This window comes from Podarcis vaucheri (assembly GCF_965113315.1).
Source record: "Podarcis vaucheri genome assembly, chromosome: 9".
Taxonomy (NCBI): Eukaryota; Metazoa; Chordata; class Lepidosauria; order Squamata; family Lacertidae; genus Podarcis; species Podarcis vaucheri.
In genome coordinates, this window is record NC_138767.1 from 56,636,312 (window position 1) to 56,653,716 (window position 17,405).

Below are 17,405 nucleotides of genomic sequence, written 5' to 3' on the forward strand. Positions count from 1 at the left end.
AGCAGCTCACCTACATATTCACACCTTCCAACATTTCTCAGATGAAAATATGAATGTCCTATTCCATGATAAAATAATAATAATAATAATAATAATAATAATAATAATAATAATAATAATAATAAATTATTATTATTATTATTATTATTATTATTATTATTATTATTATCCCACTTGTGTGACTGATGCACCATCCATGGGCTAGTGGAAATGACAGAGACTTAGAATTAAAAAACTCCAGGCACAGGAATATTTTTTGGGTGATCAGAAAAGAGTTCACACATAAAAAAATCCACTCCTTGTTACTCTAAGCATTCTTCATTTCAGTTCTATAGTTTAGCACAAGCACCGTGAGTCCCTTTGTTGATGCTCATGGGAGTCAGGAAACCGTAGAACCAGATCCATGACTGGCTTATCTGGTGGGTCAGAGCTGCACAATTGTCCAACAGCAATTGTTGTTTCTGCTACATACTGGGAGGGACAATATTGGGGTTGTGCAAGTGCATTGGTGCGAGTGCCAGATTGACTCTGTAGGAAGGATGACCCAGAGTCTCCAGCTTTATTGCTTAAGTGTTTTCTGTCTACTGCTAGGAATATATTTCAGCCTGTATAGTTCTGCTATATAGTTTTCCCAGTAGCGATGTTTGGAAGTGAGAACTGAACCATAAAGAAGGCTGATCGCTGAAGAATTGATGCTTTTGAATTGTGGTGCTGGAGGAGACTCTTGAGAGTCCCATGGACTGCAAGAAGATCAAAGCTATCCATTCTTAAGGAAATCAGCCCTGAGTGCTCACTGGAAGGACAGATCCTGAAGCTGAGGCTCCAATACTTTGGCCACCTCATGAGAAGAGAAGACTCCCTGGAAAAGACCCTGATGTTGGGAAAGATGGAGGGCACAAGGAGAAGGGGACAACAAAGGACGAGATGGTTGGACAGTGTTGTCAAAGCTACCAGCATGAGTTTGACCAAACTGTGGGAGGCAGTGGAAGACAGGAGTGCCTGGCATGCTCTGGTCCATGGGGTCACGAAGAGTCGGACATGACTAAACAACTAAACAACAACAACAACAACATAGTTCTGCCCACTGTATTTGGGAAACAGAGGTATAATATCTGAGATGATCCTGCTCCAGAGCAGTTGGCTAGAGAAGACCAGAGCTCCCTGGTACGATGTGTGCAACACCCAATTTAAATAAAAGCAGAAGTGTGAGAGGGGTGCTATTTTAATCATATGTATTCCATTAGATTTTTGCAGGTAGGTCTATCGGTGTGGATTACCCTGAAGCAAAACCTGAGCATCCTCTTAGATTTGACCAAAGAGTGTTTACAGCTTGTAAAATTCAAACAATGCGTCTGCATGAGAGCTAAAATGGGCAATAAATCTAGGTGGTGGCTGAGATTACTCATCTGGATTCCCCCAGGGGGAGGTAGCAAGGTGTTTATAGGTGTATATGTACGGAAATAAAGGACAAACTGCAATTTGAATGAGATGATGAGAGACAAAGAGCCAGGTTTGAGCTCTGGAAGGATCTTAGGGTGCTGGCTGACTCCCTCAAGAAGAGAGAAGAGAAGAGTGGTCTTTGGCTTCCTTTTGAGGGTGCTTAAACTGTGTCCCCACCTACGCTGAACTTGTATGTTTGTAAATAAATGCAAACACGGCAATAGGCAACTAATCCCCCATTGACCTCCTCCCAAAGGGAAGCAAAGCTGCATGGTTAGAATTTAGCATCCATTTGCCTTGGGAGACAGTGGGTTGTGCCTCAGGGGACAAAGTCAAACCACTTTGTTTGTAGCATCAAAGTGACCTCCCTGAGCAGTGTGGCTGGAGGTCGTGGGCTGCCCAGATGAGAAGATCCCCCTCCTGGCCTCACTGATGTGGCCCAAGGGAAAGCAGAGCAAAGGTTGTGCACCAGCTTGGCTGCTGGATTTGCTGGAAGGAGGCATTCAAGGCCCCACCCAACTGTCTTACGGACTCCACCTCAGATTTCCGTACGCTTTACTCCTTAGCCTTTTCTTCTCCTGAACACACCCTGCAAGGCAAGTACAGTGGTACCTCAGGTTAATAACTTAATTCGTTCTGGAGGTCTGTTCTTAACCTGAAACTGTAGTTAACCTGAGGTACCACTTTAGCTAATGGGGCCTCCCGCTGCCGCCACGCCACCAGAGCATGATTTCTGTTCTCATCCTGAAGCAAAGTTCTTAACCTGAGGTACTATTTCTGGGTTAGCGGAGTCTGTAACCTGAAGCGTCTGTAACCCGAGGTACCAGTGTATATGTATGCTTATATATCCCTTGTATGCATGCTATATCTATCCTTTGTGACATACACCAGTTTTTATTTTGTGGATTCCGAGAGCCCCATTCCCGCGGTGCCCACTCTTATGGCAGGATGAAATAGCTGCAGCGAAAATACTGAGCATTCCGCCTGAAGGGGGAAAAATGTGGCTGGGCACCCTGAGCATAAATGAAGCCACACCTAGATTTCACTGTGCGCTTTCAGGCTCTTCAATACCACAAAGATGTCAACAAGTTAGAAGGAATTCAGATAAGAGCAGCATAAATGATTTAAAAGCTGAAAGGTTTGATTTACTAGGGAGCATTAACCCAGCAAAATATGCCCAGCTTAGCCAAATGACAGCTAATGGAGTTGAGGCAGAGGAGGAATGATAAGCGTCTACAAGCATTTTGAAGACTACCCTGCCTCCAAAAAAGAAAAAGAAAACCAATGCACAGAATTAGATTACTTAAGGTGATGCAAAGGATAGGAAAAATGAGGTGAAAGAAAATAGAAATAAATCCAAACTGAATGGTGGAAGGGGGAGAGAGGGCTGACAAATGAAATATTACCTGGCTGAGAAACTTAGGCTGCATACATACAATACATTTAAAACACATTTAAGGCATGCCCCCCCCCCGCTGAGAATCCTGGGAAACGTAGTTTAAGGGTGCTGGGAACTGCAGCTCTGTGACCAGCAAACTATGATACCCAGCATTCTTTGGGGGAAATGTGCCTTAAATGCATGGTGTGTATGCAAAGACATGAACCTGCTTAAAGAAGAGTTGTATAGTAGAAAGAGAAAACAGGCCAATAAACAGGATATGAGAAATGTAAGGAGCAAAATGTGAAAATGGTTGATGTTGTTTAGTCGTTTAGTAGTGTCCGACTCTTAGTGACCCCATGGACCAGAACACGCCAGGCGCTCCTGTCTTCCACTGCCTACCGCAGTTTGGTCAAACTCATGCTGGTAGCTTCGAGAACACTGTCCAACCATCTTGTCTTCTGTCGTCCCCTTCTCCTTGGGCCCTCCATCTTTCCCAACATCAGGGTCTTTTCCAGGGAGTCTTCTCTTCTCATGAGGTGGCCAACGTATTGGAGCCTCAGCTTCAGGATCTGTCCTTCCAGTGAGCACTCAGGGCTGATTTCCTTCAGAATGGATAGGTTTGATTTTCTTGCAGTCCATGGGACTCTCAAGAGTCTCCTCTAGCACCATAATTCAAAAGCATGTGAAAATGGTAGAAAGAATATATAGAAAGATATATAATTAAGGCACCAGGCAAGCCTCCCTGGGGAGAGCATTCCACACACAGGGAGCCACTGCAGAAAAGGCCCCGTTCTTGTGTTGCCGCCCTCTGGACCTCAGGGAGAGGGCACAGAATGAAGAATCTCAGATGATGACTGCAGAGTCTGGGTTGGTTTATAAGGGGAGAGGCAGCCCTTGAGGTATTGCAATCCCAAGCCGCTTAAGGTTACCCTGTGGCAGAGTCGCATAAAAACAGTACTCTGAGAAAGACAGGCACTGACCACAATGCCATGAGCCCACCGCAATTGGTATATTAAAGCACACGTCCAGTGACTGTGTGTTGTGGCCTACAGAACGCTCTGGAAACCACTCATGGGTGCCTAACTACTGAAGCGAGGTGGACATGGACCTGAAAAGCATCTGCACGATCCAGGCAGTGTTCGAAACTCCCATTGTTCCAGGCACATTTTGCAACAAGGAATTTCATTAGTGCAAGCAGTTTCTAAGCTCTGAGCCTAAGATTTCAGCTAAAACTGCAGAGTGGAAGGAAAGGAGGACCTTTTTCTGCATCCCCACTTCCAGCTACTCTCTGAAGACTGGAGAAGAGACCTTCTTAAGAATATTAGGGGGGTGGTCAGGGGAAGGACTAGACCATGTGAAAAATAAACACAATATTTTAGCTGCTGTTCATTCATTTTCAGCTTTGTATTCTTGTTATAAAAAAGTGCGCCTAGACATTCCATTGTTGCAACCATAACCTAGGTTTAAGGTGTCATTTAGCTCCTAGCTTTCATATCTCACTTTCTAACACTGGATCCAGGCAATCGAGCAGCTTTGCAAGGAAGACGTATATAGTACGTAGAGTTTGCCTGGAAGAATTTACACAAGCCTGGTGTAAACAGATACTCCATATGTTGAGAGAAACAATGAAATTTGGTGTGGAGAGGGGTGGCGGCTGACAGGAGGGAGCAAACAAGATTGGCTAGCAGAGAAATTAAGATACATTTCAGATAGGCTGAAGCAACTCATCCCTTGTCTAAACCTTATCAGATGGTTAGGCTCTAGAGACATAAATCATCAGGCTGGAAGGGATGACAGAGGTCAACGGCCACAGAGATGCAGATCTAGATTAAAGCGCAAGAGATGCTACTATCTTCCTAGAGCAACTTATTCCTCTGTCCATCAGTTATGGTCAAATCTTATTTGAAAAATGATGTTAGATATATCTATACTCCAGCATTCTAAACCATATGTCTCTGAGGGAAACTGTTTCCCATTTTCTTTATAGCAGCCTTTATAATAGTTGAAATCTGTTGACATATTCCATTTAGCTGGTGCAACACAGTGGCTAAGAGACTGTGCCTTGAACCAGGGAGACCCAAGAGCAAATCTCATCTTTATCATAGGGGCCTCAGGCAAGCCTTAATCTCTCAACTATAAAGTGAGGGTAAATAATATTTATTGGGGATAAATACTCTCTATGTATCCTGCTAGGTTGCTGTAAAAACCCCCACAACCACTCAGGTATATAGACAAATTCTCTCTCTCTCTCTCTCTCTCGACCGAGTGTTAAAAACAATACAGCATTAAAAATTTTAAACTTCCCTAAACAGGGGTGCCTTCAGATGTCTTTTAAAAATGGGATAGCTGCTTATTTCCTTGACATCTGATGGGAGGGCGCTCCACAGGGCGGGTGCCACTACCGAGAAGGCCCTCTGCCTGGTTCCTGGTTCCTCACTTCTTGCAATGAGAGAACCACCAGAAGGCCCTTGGTGCTGGATCTCAGTGTCCAGGCTGAATGATGGGGGTGGAGACACTCCTTCATGTATACAGGACCGAGACCATTTAGGACTTTAAAGGTCAGTACCAACACTTGGTCTTTCCAACACCAGTTGGATTATCCAGTTATCTTCATGGTGCATACTCTGGTGTATTCCTTACAACAATTATTACACCTTTGCATTGATCAGGAACCAGGATTGTTTTGCAGGCTGCATTAATATTTCTCCAGTTGCCAAGGCGAAGCCCAATATTGAAATAGAGCCACATACACAATCTTTGGCTGCATTTTTTTTGTAAATGTTCGAAAGTGCTGAGCAGATGACTGGTTCAGCTGGTGTTTTGGTGCAGTGTTTTGTTTCCTTTTCCTCCACTGAATGCATAATAGAAGGAAAAATAGCTAGAGGATGTACAGGAGAACCCAGGTGAAGCCACCACCTGGACCGCTCTAGCATAACACTAATCATTGTCCATTTTTGGTAAAAGGAGACCTTGGAACAACAGAAGCGATTCTTTGCTTAGACAATGAGGCTAAACAAAAACAAAATGTTTGTCTGGATTGGTTTCAGAGGAGCCTGATAGAATCTTTTAAGGAATTATTCTGGGATAGGACATTTGTGTTTCTTGCAGCTTTAGATAACCACATCTGTGGACACCTTTCCCAGTGTGTGGTTTTTATCCAGTGAGCATTGTAGAAGCGCAGCTCCACAATGTCCCTAGGCTGTTCCCATTTTGTCTAAATCCTCTTTGGTTCTAGTCAAGTCTTTGCTATGCTGTGTATCCATTTCAGTCTCTATTTTGAATGAGTACGCTATTGTTCAGCCCATACTAGTATGTCATAACAAAATCATTGTTTCCAGAAAGCGGAAAGGCACAAAAGAAGTAGGATTTTACACACAAACACACAGACAGTTATTGTGTGTGTGTGTGTGTGTGTGTGTGTGTGTGTGTGTATAGTCAACCACATGCATAGCTAAAACCTTTGCCACCACAAAGGTGAACAAGATGCACTTATTTACAGAACAATGGTAACACCCACACCATATATTCAATGTTCATTTAAAACATGCATCTTCTGCCAAACTGTAGTTTGTGAAAAATGCTGGGAATTATAGCTCTGTGAGGGGCAAACTACAATTTCCATAATTATTTGGGGGCAATCTATGTGCTTTAAATGCGTGGTATGAATGTGCTTATCATTATCTGTGTTGGAGAATAAAGATTTGTTTTTGTTTTTTACCTTTCAAAAGGAAATAAACATCTTAGCAAATTATTTCTATCTTAATATTGGGAAACTACAGGTGATATGTCATGCACGTCTCTTCACCACAAATGTAGTGACTTACGGTAACTTATATGGGACTACTTTAATTATTCACAGTAGTATTCTTTATCATATTACAGGAATCCCTGCCTAAAGATAGATCATCATCAGTTGTTAAAATTATGATTGTAAATATCTCCAAAAAATAACAACACAAAAAACCCTACCTTGAAGGTAACTGCCTATATTAATATGATCTGCATCATATTGCACTGATGAATCTCAAAAGGATGTCTCTCCTATTTCTGGAAAGGAAAGGGGGGAAGTTGTATCTCTCTAATTAGATTTAAACATCGGTAAGGAGGATAAGTAACAGAATCCCAGGAAATGAAATGATCATGCTATTTTTAGTTGCACTAGAGTGTACTTGGGCAACAAAATGTTTTCCTGTTAAGAAAACAGGACAGAGGTAAGGGAGTCATGGGAACTGGTGGAGAAAGCAACAAAAAGCATTCAAACCCAACACAGATGCAGTAAAGATTTTCCAGATGTGGAATTCTTTCCTGGGATCAAGAGAGCTAGCTTGGCTTACTTAAACAGTAACATTTAGCTTTGACCAAAAAAATAAATAAAAATAAAGTAAAAATACTCTCGCAGACTTTTAATCTATCTAAGTGTAATTGACTCTGTTCAGGTTTTAGATTCCAGCTCGCTTTATGAAAACAAGCCTGCCATCTCAGCCCTGTGATTTCTTTTGTGTGGTATTCATTGCCTCATTAGAAATAATACTGTAGAGTACAGAGGAAATCTACCCCATTTAGCAACTTTTTTCACAGCGAATACACTGCTTAGTGTTCTTCTCCACCCCACAAAGTGGATCCATGGGCTGGGTGGCTATATCAACCAACTCTGACTCCAAAGCAAGGGCAAGGAAGGCAAAAGGCGGTGGTGGCGAGAACGGGGGACAAAACAAAAAAGGAATGGTGCAATGGAAGGACAGCGCTGCCTCTTATCCCGAAGTCCCGGCGTGCTGAGCAGTCGCGCCGGGGCTTTGGGTAGCTCTGCACAAGCCGTGGGAATGCTCCCGTGGCTTGTGGAGAGCAGCCTGTTCTGGGGGCTGGGGTTGGGGGAAGCTCGGGCTTCCCCCGCCCCAGCCTTGCACCTTGGGGGGAATTTTTTTGTCTTTATTCCCCCCCCCAAAAAAACTAGGTGCGCCCTATGGGGCGAAAAATATGGTACTTGTCTTCCTAGCGCCTAACTGTTCCTTACTCAGCTTATTTCGCTACACTAACTTGACCTACCCACAGACTCTATCCCAATTCACTCCCACACCAACCACCACACAACTCTCCCTTCACCCCTCCCAGAGCTGGTTTTATAGTCCCTCTGACTCCACCCCCTGGGTTCTGATTGGGTAACTTGTTTAACTATTTCACCTCCAGCACTCTCATATATTAATGTCACAGATCCCACTTCTGGCTTTGCTTACTACCATCACACTTCACCCAACAGATTGCCTCTGATGCAATATGGCCGTCAACAGAAGAAAAGTCCCCCACCCCTCATCTAAAGGGATCTGTAAATAACAACAGCACTTAAGGCAGGAAGCTCTGAGTATTATGATCTATGAGCCTATATGCAACGCTGCCCTTGCACCAGCATAGCAGACTTCTGACAATGCAATGGGACATCTCTTTCTGCTACTCCCCTGGATTCAACCCCCACCCCCAAATTTGCCCAAGAGCATTGGGAGAAGATTCTGGGTGTGTGGGGAAGGATGGAGGAGGAAAACAAGAAAGTTATGTTACAAGAGCAGAGGCCCACAATATTTTTGTGTGAATTTCTGCTAGTAGTCACATTTTGTATGCAATGTTGCTTTATATGTACATTTTTGCAAAGCAATTTTCTGTAATGCAAAATGTGTTATCTTCACTAAAATATGCATTTTAAGGCACACTTTACACTAGTACATGCATTTTTATATACATTACTTGGCTACAGAATTGCATTGCAAATTTCGAGAAGTGCAAATTCAGAAAGATAGCTGAGTTTCGATTCTCATATTGTTTCAGAAAGTGCGAATTAGGTAAGTTCTGAACTGAATTTCCACCCCTCTCTGATTGCTGGGCTCATCTGGAGTTCATTAGAATCCAATATTATTTCCTTCCAATTTGATTGACATGCCATTTTTTGGAAAAGTTATCCACCTTTCCAGTGCTCCAGTCTCAGCTGCCAAATGCATACTTTTCTGGCATCTTTGACACACTCCAATTGCTCCAATTCTCAGCTAGGAGTTCCCATTGACATTTACTACTCAGAATAAAAAAACCACCAAGTAAGTGAAAGAGACAATTCTGCCAAACAGATATTTCAGGGGGAAATCTTGTACCGGCAAGCATTCACTCATGAAACTAGGCAATACTGAAAAGAGCACAAACCCAGGGAGTTGAGAAAACTTTTAGGAGGGAGGGAAATCCAAAGGATGCTGTGAGAAGGTTCTTGCAATACATGAATATTTCACACTAGGTGAAACATGGGGAGGTGTGCACCTTGGATGCTTCTAGACTTTTTGCAGGGCCTCTTCTCAGTCTTATAAGATCCATGCCCCCAACACTCCTTTTCTGAGAATACTTACTGGCATATGGGGTGCATGGGATGTTATGGGAAGGGTAGTACCTCTGGTGTGTACCTCCTTTGGAAGTAGTTGACCACCTTTGGTGCCCACCCTGCACTCAGCTCTCAGCTGTAGCTCCTAGAAGCTGTTAGCATGTGACAGTGGTCACACCCTGGGAATGGCTTTGGCTGGACGGCTAAACCAGGTGAGGGTAGCCGATAAGTCTCAAACACTTGGTGAGTTAGGGACTTCCTCTGCATGTGAAGACAAGCTCCAGAGTGGACAAGACCAATAGTGGGTCCAGCAATCAAGAAGACGGTTTCTGTACATGCTGTAGAGGAAAGTGAGGGGCAGATGGGACTTGGCAGCCTGGGAAGGTAGCCCATCTAGGAGAAGGACAGCTGAAACCACTGCTGCCTTGAGGGATATCTTCGAGAAGAAAAAGGCTAAGGAGTAAACCTTTCACAGATCCAGAGGGGAGTCCCTAAGACAGTTGGATGGCGCCATGTATGCCTCCTTCTGGCAACTCCTGCAACCAAGCTGATGCTCTGCTTTCCTTTGGACCACTTCAGCAAGGCCAAGAGAGGGGTCTTGTTGTCTGGCCAGCCCAGATCTCCATACACACTGCCCAGGCTTGCACCCCAGGGAGGTCACTTCAGTGCTGCCAGTGTAGCACCTGGAAGAGCACTCCATTGTTTCCTGAGACAGACTGACGCCAGCAACAGTTATTGACATATGAAGCTGCTTTCGGATGAGTCAAACTGCTGGTCCCTCTAGTTCAGTGTTGACTACACCTGGGATTGGGAATCATTATTTTCTTTTGAGGGTTGCCTTCCATTGATGTAATCACTTGCATGCCACATGCCACAAGTGTGCGGGGCCAAAGGTGAGCTTGACATCCTTTATCTCTCTCTCTCGCTCTCTGCTAACCCCTTTACCATTTCTTCTCTCCCTGCCACCTGCATGAAATTAGGTCAAGGACTACAGGTTGTCCATCTATAGTCTTCATTGACTGGCAGAGCTCTCCAGCATCTCACACAGGAGTCTTTCCCCAGCCCTTTGCCAGAGGCCAAACCGGGAATTTCTCACAGGCAATGGACGTCCTTTGAGACTGAGCTGTGGCTGGCAGTACTGCAGCTATGGGTAGGCATCCATTGCAATTGTCACAACATGAGCCTACATGCCATCTTTAACTTAAACCAGGTCCTGCGTCAACCAAAGAAGGATTTGTCGTTCATATGTGTATTCCCAAAACATTCCCCAACACCATGCTGAACCTGAGGGCATGTACATATTTTCAGTTTACCTAGTGCTAGCTAGTTTCATCACTGCTTTGGACAAGGAAGCATATTCATATTTCTAGTCAGGGGAGAAGAAATTTGGCAAACAGTATTTCCAAATCTGGGCTCTGGGCAATACAGAACTGCATTCTTCTTGTCCTGATTATTGCTTTAGCACTGAATGACAAGAAGGACATAGGCTTCCTTCTTCCAAGCAAGCAGAGGATGAAAACATTCTGAACACACAGAGATGCCCTAGAGGACCATCTGGATTTGATGGAGAAACGTAGCTGAGAATATTCCCAGGCCAACAATGACCACCAGGCACAATTCTCAGTAATGAGCGTGCATGAATGTAGAACACAAGCCGGCTTCTGTTCTGTGTACAGCACTCAGGCAGAAAGCTTCAAAGACAAGACAGCATGGTACATCAAAGGTAGTTCTCCTGGTAGCAATTATTGCCTTCCTTGCATTGAACAAACCTTGTTAGACTCCTGGGAGAACTCAGGGTGCATGAAAAAGGAGGACAGCATAACTGATGGTAGAGAAGGAGAAGCCCCACCTCTCAACTTGATTTGGCAATGCAGTTATGACGGGTACCTTCCCAAACAGAGTCAGTAGCACAGGTCATATGCTGATTTATGTATTAAAACAAATGTTACACTTGCTTGCCCTGTTTTGCTGAAAAGCCCCTCCTAATGATCATGGGAAGCAATTAGGCAGAGAAGGGTCATATAGCCACACCAACATGTAAAAACACACTTTAAAACAAATGGCTTCCCCCAAAGAATCCTGAGAACTGTGGTTTGTCAATGCTGCTGAGAACTGTGACTTTGTGAGGGGTGAATTACAGCTCCCAGGAATTACTCTTTTTCTTTTCTTTTTTTTGGGGGTGTACTTTAAAGGTGTGGTGTGGATGAGACCTACGTCGTATATAAGCCTGTTAAATAAATAAATAAATAAATAAATAAATAAACAAATAAATAAATAAATAAATAAATGCAAACCATCTCACCAAAAGGCCAACAGAATGCTTGCATTTCTATTCATAACCTATATTCACAGCCTTTTCAATGTAGTGGGCAAACAAACAAGATTTTAACCACACATCAAAGACAGTACTTTGTCAATGATTTGAGAAGAGCATTGCTCAGCTAAAAGCATTTTGCCTCTCTCCCAAATAGTGGATTCTTCTAGGGACTGCCCATTGTTTATCTAACACATCTGCACCTCACTTTTTCTGTGAAGACCTCAGGGCAGCATATCCGGGTCTGCCACATTTTATCCTCCTAATAGCATACAGTGATTTAACTATGACTTGCTCTGAGCATGGGTGGGAATCTGTGGCCTAGCTGGTGTTGTGGGACTGCAAATCCCATCAGCCGCAGCCAACATGACCAATGGTCAGAGCTCATGGATTTGGTTGTCCATCACAGCTGGAGGGCTATCACAGGTTAGCCACCCCTGGCCTAAAACCTTCAAATAAGCTTCAGTCCAGGACTCCCTGATCCTAGTCCTCTGCACAGACACATAACAGGATGGGTGATGATGTTTCTGTGGTTGCTGCCATGGCAGCCCAAATCTGAGAAAGAAGTGCTTGATGCCTTTTTGACAGTGATGCATCTAAGTAATGTTAAGGGTCCTATGGGGAGGGACCCCCCTGTTGTCTGCATTACTTCCATTGTGAAACACACTGCCCTTCCATACTTAACTGTGGCTACATTGGCCAGCTGTAATCCCAGTTGCATAGGAGCCAACTCCTAGGGCCATGGGGGCTTTGGCCACCATAATAAAGGGGGTCGGTCCCCCGCAAAGTTGATGGGCATTCCCATTCAAATGGTGTGTGCGCACTGCATCATATGATCAATTATGTGGCGTGGGGCTTACCTGGGCCCCCACAATATTTTGTTCAAGTTGGTGCCCCTGCCCAGTGCCCTCTGGCCTGCCCATGCCAGCCAAGGTGCTGCTGCAGAGCCTGTTTGCCACTGTCCTCCTCATCTGCCACTCTCCTTCAGCCGAAGCCAAGCCCTCTAGGTCCCTCTGTCCACTTTCTTTACGAAGCAGGAAGTCACAGAGACGCAGCAAACCTGCCTATGACTTCAGGGCCGTCAACCCAACTTGACAGCTCATGCTGGCTCACTGGGAAAGCCCCCTCCATGGATCAGACTCACAGAAGGAAGACGAGATAAGGGAGGGGAGAGCAAGCGAGCTAATCTTTTCAATCAAAGCATATCTGGATTGTTGACATGGAATGCTCATGCAGTGTGTTTTTTTGCCTAACAGACACTGTATTAAACTGGAGGGGCATTTATTGGTTTCACCAACAGGCTTAAAAAAAGCAGCAGCAGCAGCAGCAGCAGCAGCAGCAGCAGCAGCAGCAGCAGCAAGGAATTCACTGAAAGACAGAACCCTTAAAACTTTCTCCTCTTCCTTAAAAAAGACAGGAAGGCTGACACGCTCCCTAACATGAACTGTTAACTGGGAACTATGGTCGTCATCACGCTTTCTCCCAGCCCATAAATGCCAATGGAGCAACCAAATGCAATAATATGTCCATTAAAATTTATTGGCGTTTGGCAGTCACCCATGCAGTCCAGGAAGCAATGCTGGGACTGCTTTTTGCAGAGTGACAAGCTGGAAAGGTTGAAAATGCTCATTTGACAGAGAAGTGCTGGTCAGGCTAGCAGGTTGATCACCTCATAGCTGAAAGCCAAAACCAATGGAAGTCAGTTCACATAATAGCGGAGTTATGCATTCATGGGGAGCGGGGAAGACTCCCAATAACCCTAAATTTAGTAAGGGGGTAGAATACTTCATAGAGACGTGACAGTCTCCACCAGAGGCACAGCGTGGGGCCCTGGGGTACACATTTTGAGGGGGTGCAATCAGATGCCCCCACGACAGGCAGCTGAGGCGCAGAGACAGGCAGGATGGTTTAGTGGGCAGGTGGATGGAGGCAGGCTCCGTTCACCCTCCGTGTGGGCTTGGAAGCACCCCTCTGGTGTGGCCCACCCCAGCTGCCCAGTCCACCAGGAGGGCGCAACCATTTCCCCACTCCGGGCACTGACAACCCATGTTACACCACTGGTCTCCACTGTGCCTCATTCCCAGGGAACACAAACCCTGGTTAAGGGCCAAGACCCCTAGAATCTCGTTACTGCTCAGCAGAGATTGGGGTGGCCGGTAACAGTATCGAAAACTAGGAGAAGTGGGAAAGGATCTTCTTCTTCTTTTTGGCAAGGAAATGCATACAGTCGTACCTCATTTTGCAGCTGGGATCTGTTCCGGAGCCCTGGCCGCTAGTTCAAAAGGATGCAGGGCAAAGTGCTGCGTCTGCGCATGCTCATGGAGCAGTTTGCGCTTCTGCGCATGCATGAAGTGTGATTTAGTGCTTCTGCGCATGTGCGGGCGGCAAACCCAGAAGTAGCCCGTTCCGGTACTTCCGGGTTTGCCATGGACGTTCACCGGAATGGGTGCTAGAGAAGGCGGACATTCGCAGAGGTTTTACTGTATATGTTTTGGGTCTCTTGCAGACATGCAAGATCTGAAGTGCTCTTAAAAATAACTAAGTGTGATTGCATTGCTTATACATTTGTAGTCCATTGACTGGGAAAGCCCCCTCCATGGCTGCTCCAAGGCAGCCCTGTTCAGGGAAATTTTTAACGTGTGATATTTTACTGTATTTTTGGTTTCTATGGAAGCCGCCCAGAGTGGCTAGGGAGGCCCAGCCAGATGGGCGGGGTATAAATAATAAATTATTATTATTATTATTATTATTATTATTATTATTATTATTGAAGCTTTTTGTAGATATTAGCGCTATGCATGGAGATGTAGCATATGGAGGGGGAACAGCACTGTGCCTCCTGGCTCCACACAGATGTAATGCTGCAGTGGCATGTGGTATGGGGCTAATGCTGTGTCACTTTATCTCTGCACCGGTGAATGAAGTGCCATCACTGTTGGGAGGGCACCACTGTTCTGCCCCCTCATGCACTGCTGTTGTTGTTATGTGGCTCCATATTGAACATGTGCATGTTGATCAAAGACTTCTTCAAAGAGGAAGTCTGATTTAATTGCTAGACTGCCTTTGTGGGCCAAGTCTTTTCAAGGTAGCACATAAACATTAAAATATCACCATCATAATCAATTCTAAAATTACAAAAAACAACATTTAAAAATATACTACAGCTAGCCAAAAGCACTTATCACAAGCCAGAGCAATACAACTACACTATATCCAATAAATATGCCTGGCTATTTGCCCTAGTTGTTCCACATCTGTACTCTGGGCTGGGGTAAAAGCAACTGAGGAAGAACCGAGGCTGACTGACGTCTTAATTTTCTGTCTCTTTATGAAGATGTGTACATTTGTGCTTAGCTCCTTCTGAGAGAAAAGGCATTTTTTATTTATTTAGCAGAATCCCTTGCATTTTCCGTGCCTGCTTAAAGAAGATAACTTCTTTAAAGAATAAATCAGCTCTTTTGGCGATATCTGAAAATACTGTGGATGCAGAACGCTTGTGATTCTTACCAACCTTACAAGCCAAAATCGACTGGAAGAAGGAAAAAGGACAGGGAATTTAATCAAAATACTTTTGTAAAAGCTATTGCAGCCTTTAATGCTTTCTTACGAGAGTTCCACTTAGATCAAAGTTTAAAGCATTCTGGCTCACCAGGCAGTTTTTTTAAAAAGCATCTTGTTTACTGACAGAGGAGCATGTCGGCAGTGACTTTTAAAAGGCCTTCCTGCTGAGAGCTCACACACTGCGGCTTGACCCATCTTGTCATCACTCAGTCACTTTATAGTCTTCAGTTCCTCTCACCATCTGGTGGCATCGTGAGGATCATACAGTGCCTGATGCTGCAATCAGAGACTAGAAGAAGCTTCCAACAGCTAAGGATCCCTTTTAATTGCCTCTGTATTTTTCTACTTGCAGATCAAAGGTGTCACAGAAAATTACTAGTTCAAGATGCTGGTGTCTACTGAGAACCCGTGTAGGGCAGCAGATGGACTTGGGTTGGGGAGCTTAAGTTTGAATCCATGGTCAGCCATGAAGCTCATTGGGTGGTCTTGTGGAAGTCTCTATCTACTAGATGTCACCCAGCTCCAGTTAATAATAAAATGTACGCTGCTCCAAGATCTTTGCAAGGAAAGGCAGGGAACTGCTATTGTGGTAAACAAGGTTACCAAAATATCCTTTTATGAAAAAAAACGGCAACATCTTACAGAATCGTCTAGCCTTGTAGATACAATGAACAATGTAGTAACCAACAAAACGAGTCAAAACAGACATGAGCTACTGTTATCCTACGTTATCCACAGACTGGGCACTTTCAGAATGTTACTGTTTCCAAAGGGATTCAATCACATACCAGCAGATTCACTGCAAGTAAAGCCGATTTAGTACTCATGTACAACAAGCTTGCTTTTCTTCATAAAATCAGACTTTTTGCAAGAAGGAAAGTGTTGGGAAAATGCATTAGACAACAATTGCTTGAGGCAACAAACGTCATATAACTTCCCACAAACAAATCAGAAGAAACAGTCAACATCATCTAGCTTATCCACACATTTTGTGCAAACAAATCAGGATGAACGCTCAATGAACAAAGAGGGAAAGAGATGGAATAGGAAAAGCTTGGGGTCCTGCCCTCTGACCACAAAGAGCCTCTAAATTTAGGGTCTAAAATATTGCATACAACATTGTGGAGAATAGACCCTGATCACAAACAGTTGCCATCCAGCCTTCTGAAAGTGTGTGCCAATCTTTTTCACCGCTAATTCCCCCTCGCCTGCCACATCAGGCAAAAGCACTGAAGTACTAAGCCACCAGCCAACCAAATAATATCAAAGACTGACCAATAAGAAAGCAAGATCCTAGTATATAATTTTTTTGCAGCAACCATATTGCCTCTTATCATACCAGTTTAACAAAACCGTTCATGTTGTGAACTTTTCACAAATCTTTGCTACAATCAGACGCTACTTTTACCCCCTGGCATGGGAATAACAGTGCTGTTGATGAACACCCTGCAGTTGTACAATATTATTTCTTGGGTTTCTTGTTTTGCACCACCTGCTGAAATTTCAGCTCAGCTCTTTTCAGGACAATATGCAAACCAACGTTGTACAAAAATTAAGTTAGGGGCAGAGACCAAAAGAAAACAAAAACCAACGGGGGGGGGGGACCCGTCATTCACTCACCGGCCTTCTCCTTTTCTGTAAAAATTGGCATGGCCTGCAAAGGAAGGAAAAGATGTTACATTTCTAAAAGCAAAATTAAAAAAATGGAGATGAAAGATCACACATGCATCTCTGCCTCTCAGTATTCTTTCAGACATCCATATGAGATAAAATGAACACAGTTGCTGGTTAGGAGTGACATCATGAGGCAGTCTCTGCTCACCACCCACGCATGTTCATTAGTTCATTTGGGTCCCCCCTCCCCCCAATCTATAACAATACCTTCGCCTGCTTATTTGTCTGCCTGCAGCTCCCTGTTCATCCATCTAGCCTGGCAGAAGCTCTCCAGGGTCTCAGGCAGAGACCTTTCACTTCACTTGATACCTGATCTTTTCCCAGCTGGATCTGCCAAGGCCTGAACCTGAGACTTTGTGATTGCGAAACGTGTGCTCTACCACAGAGCGATGGTTTGCCCCCATCCCCCCCAGACATCTCATAAGAGCACACAAGCAAACAAACCAATGTGCAAAGAAACCCTTTAAAAAGCTTTATTTTCTCTTTCTCAAAGCCCTCCTGCGCAGATGTGTCTGCTAACGAAGCTAAAATATTGCACATGATGGGGCACCATTGTTCTGCATGTGGCAGCCCAAGAAAATATATATACAGCTGTGCTAGATAACAGTGATTTATAATGGCGTAGATGCTTCTTCTCTCCCAATAAGTGGATTAGCATCTGAAGAAGAGCAGATCTCTCTCTCTCC

At 44.3% G+C, this 17,405-nt stretch overlaps 1 protein-coding gene across 5 annotated transcripts in view; it reads right to left on the bottom strand.

The window, feature by feature from the left end:
• Positions 1-17,405, bottom strand: part of DLC1 (DLC1 Rho GTPase activating protein) — a 268,763-nt gene that overhangs the window by 145,727 nt on the left and 105,631 nt on the right. For all 5 annotated transcript variants that reach the window (XM_082238018.1, XM_082238017.1, XM_082238014.1 and 2 more), the window contains one exon: positions 16,666-16,699. In XM_082238018.1, coding sequence (XP_082094144.1) covers positions 16,666-16,699 — 34 coding nt within the window. The remainder of the gene's footprint in view (positions 1-16,665; positions 16,700-17,405) is intronic.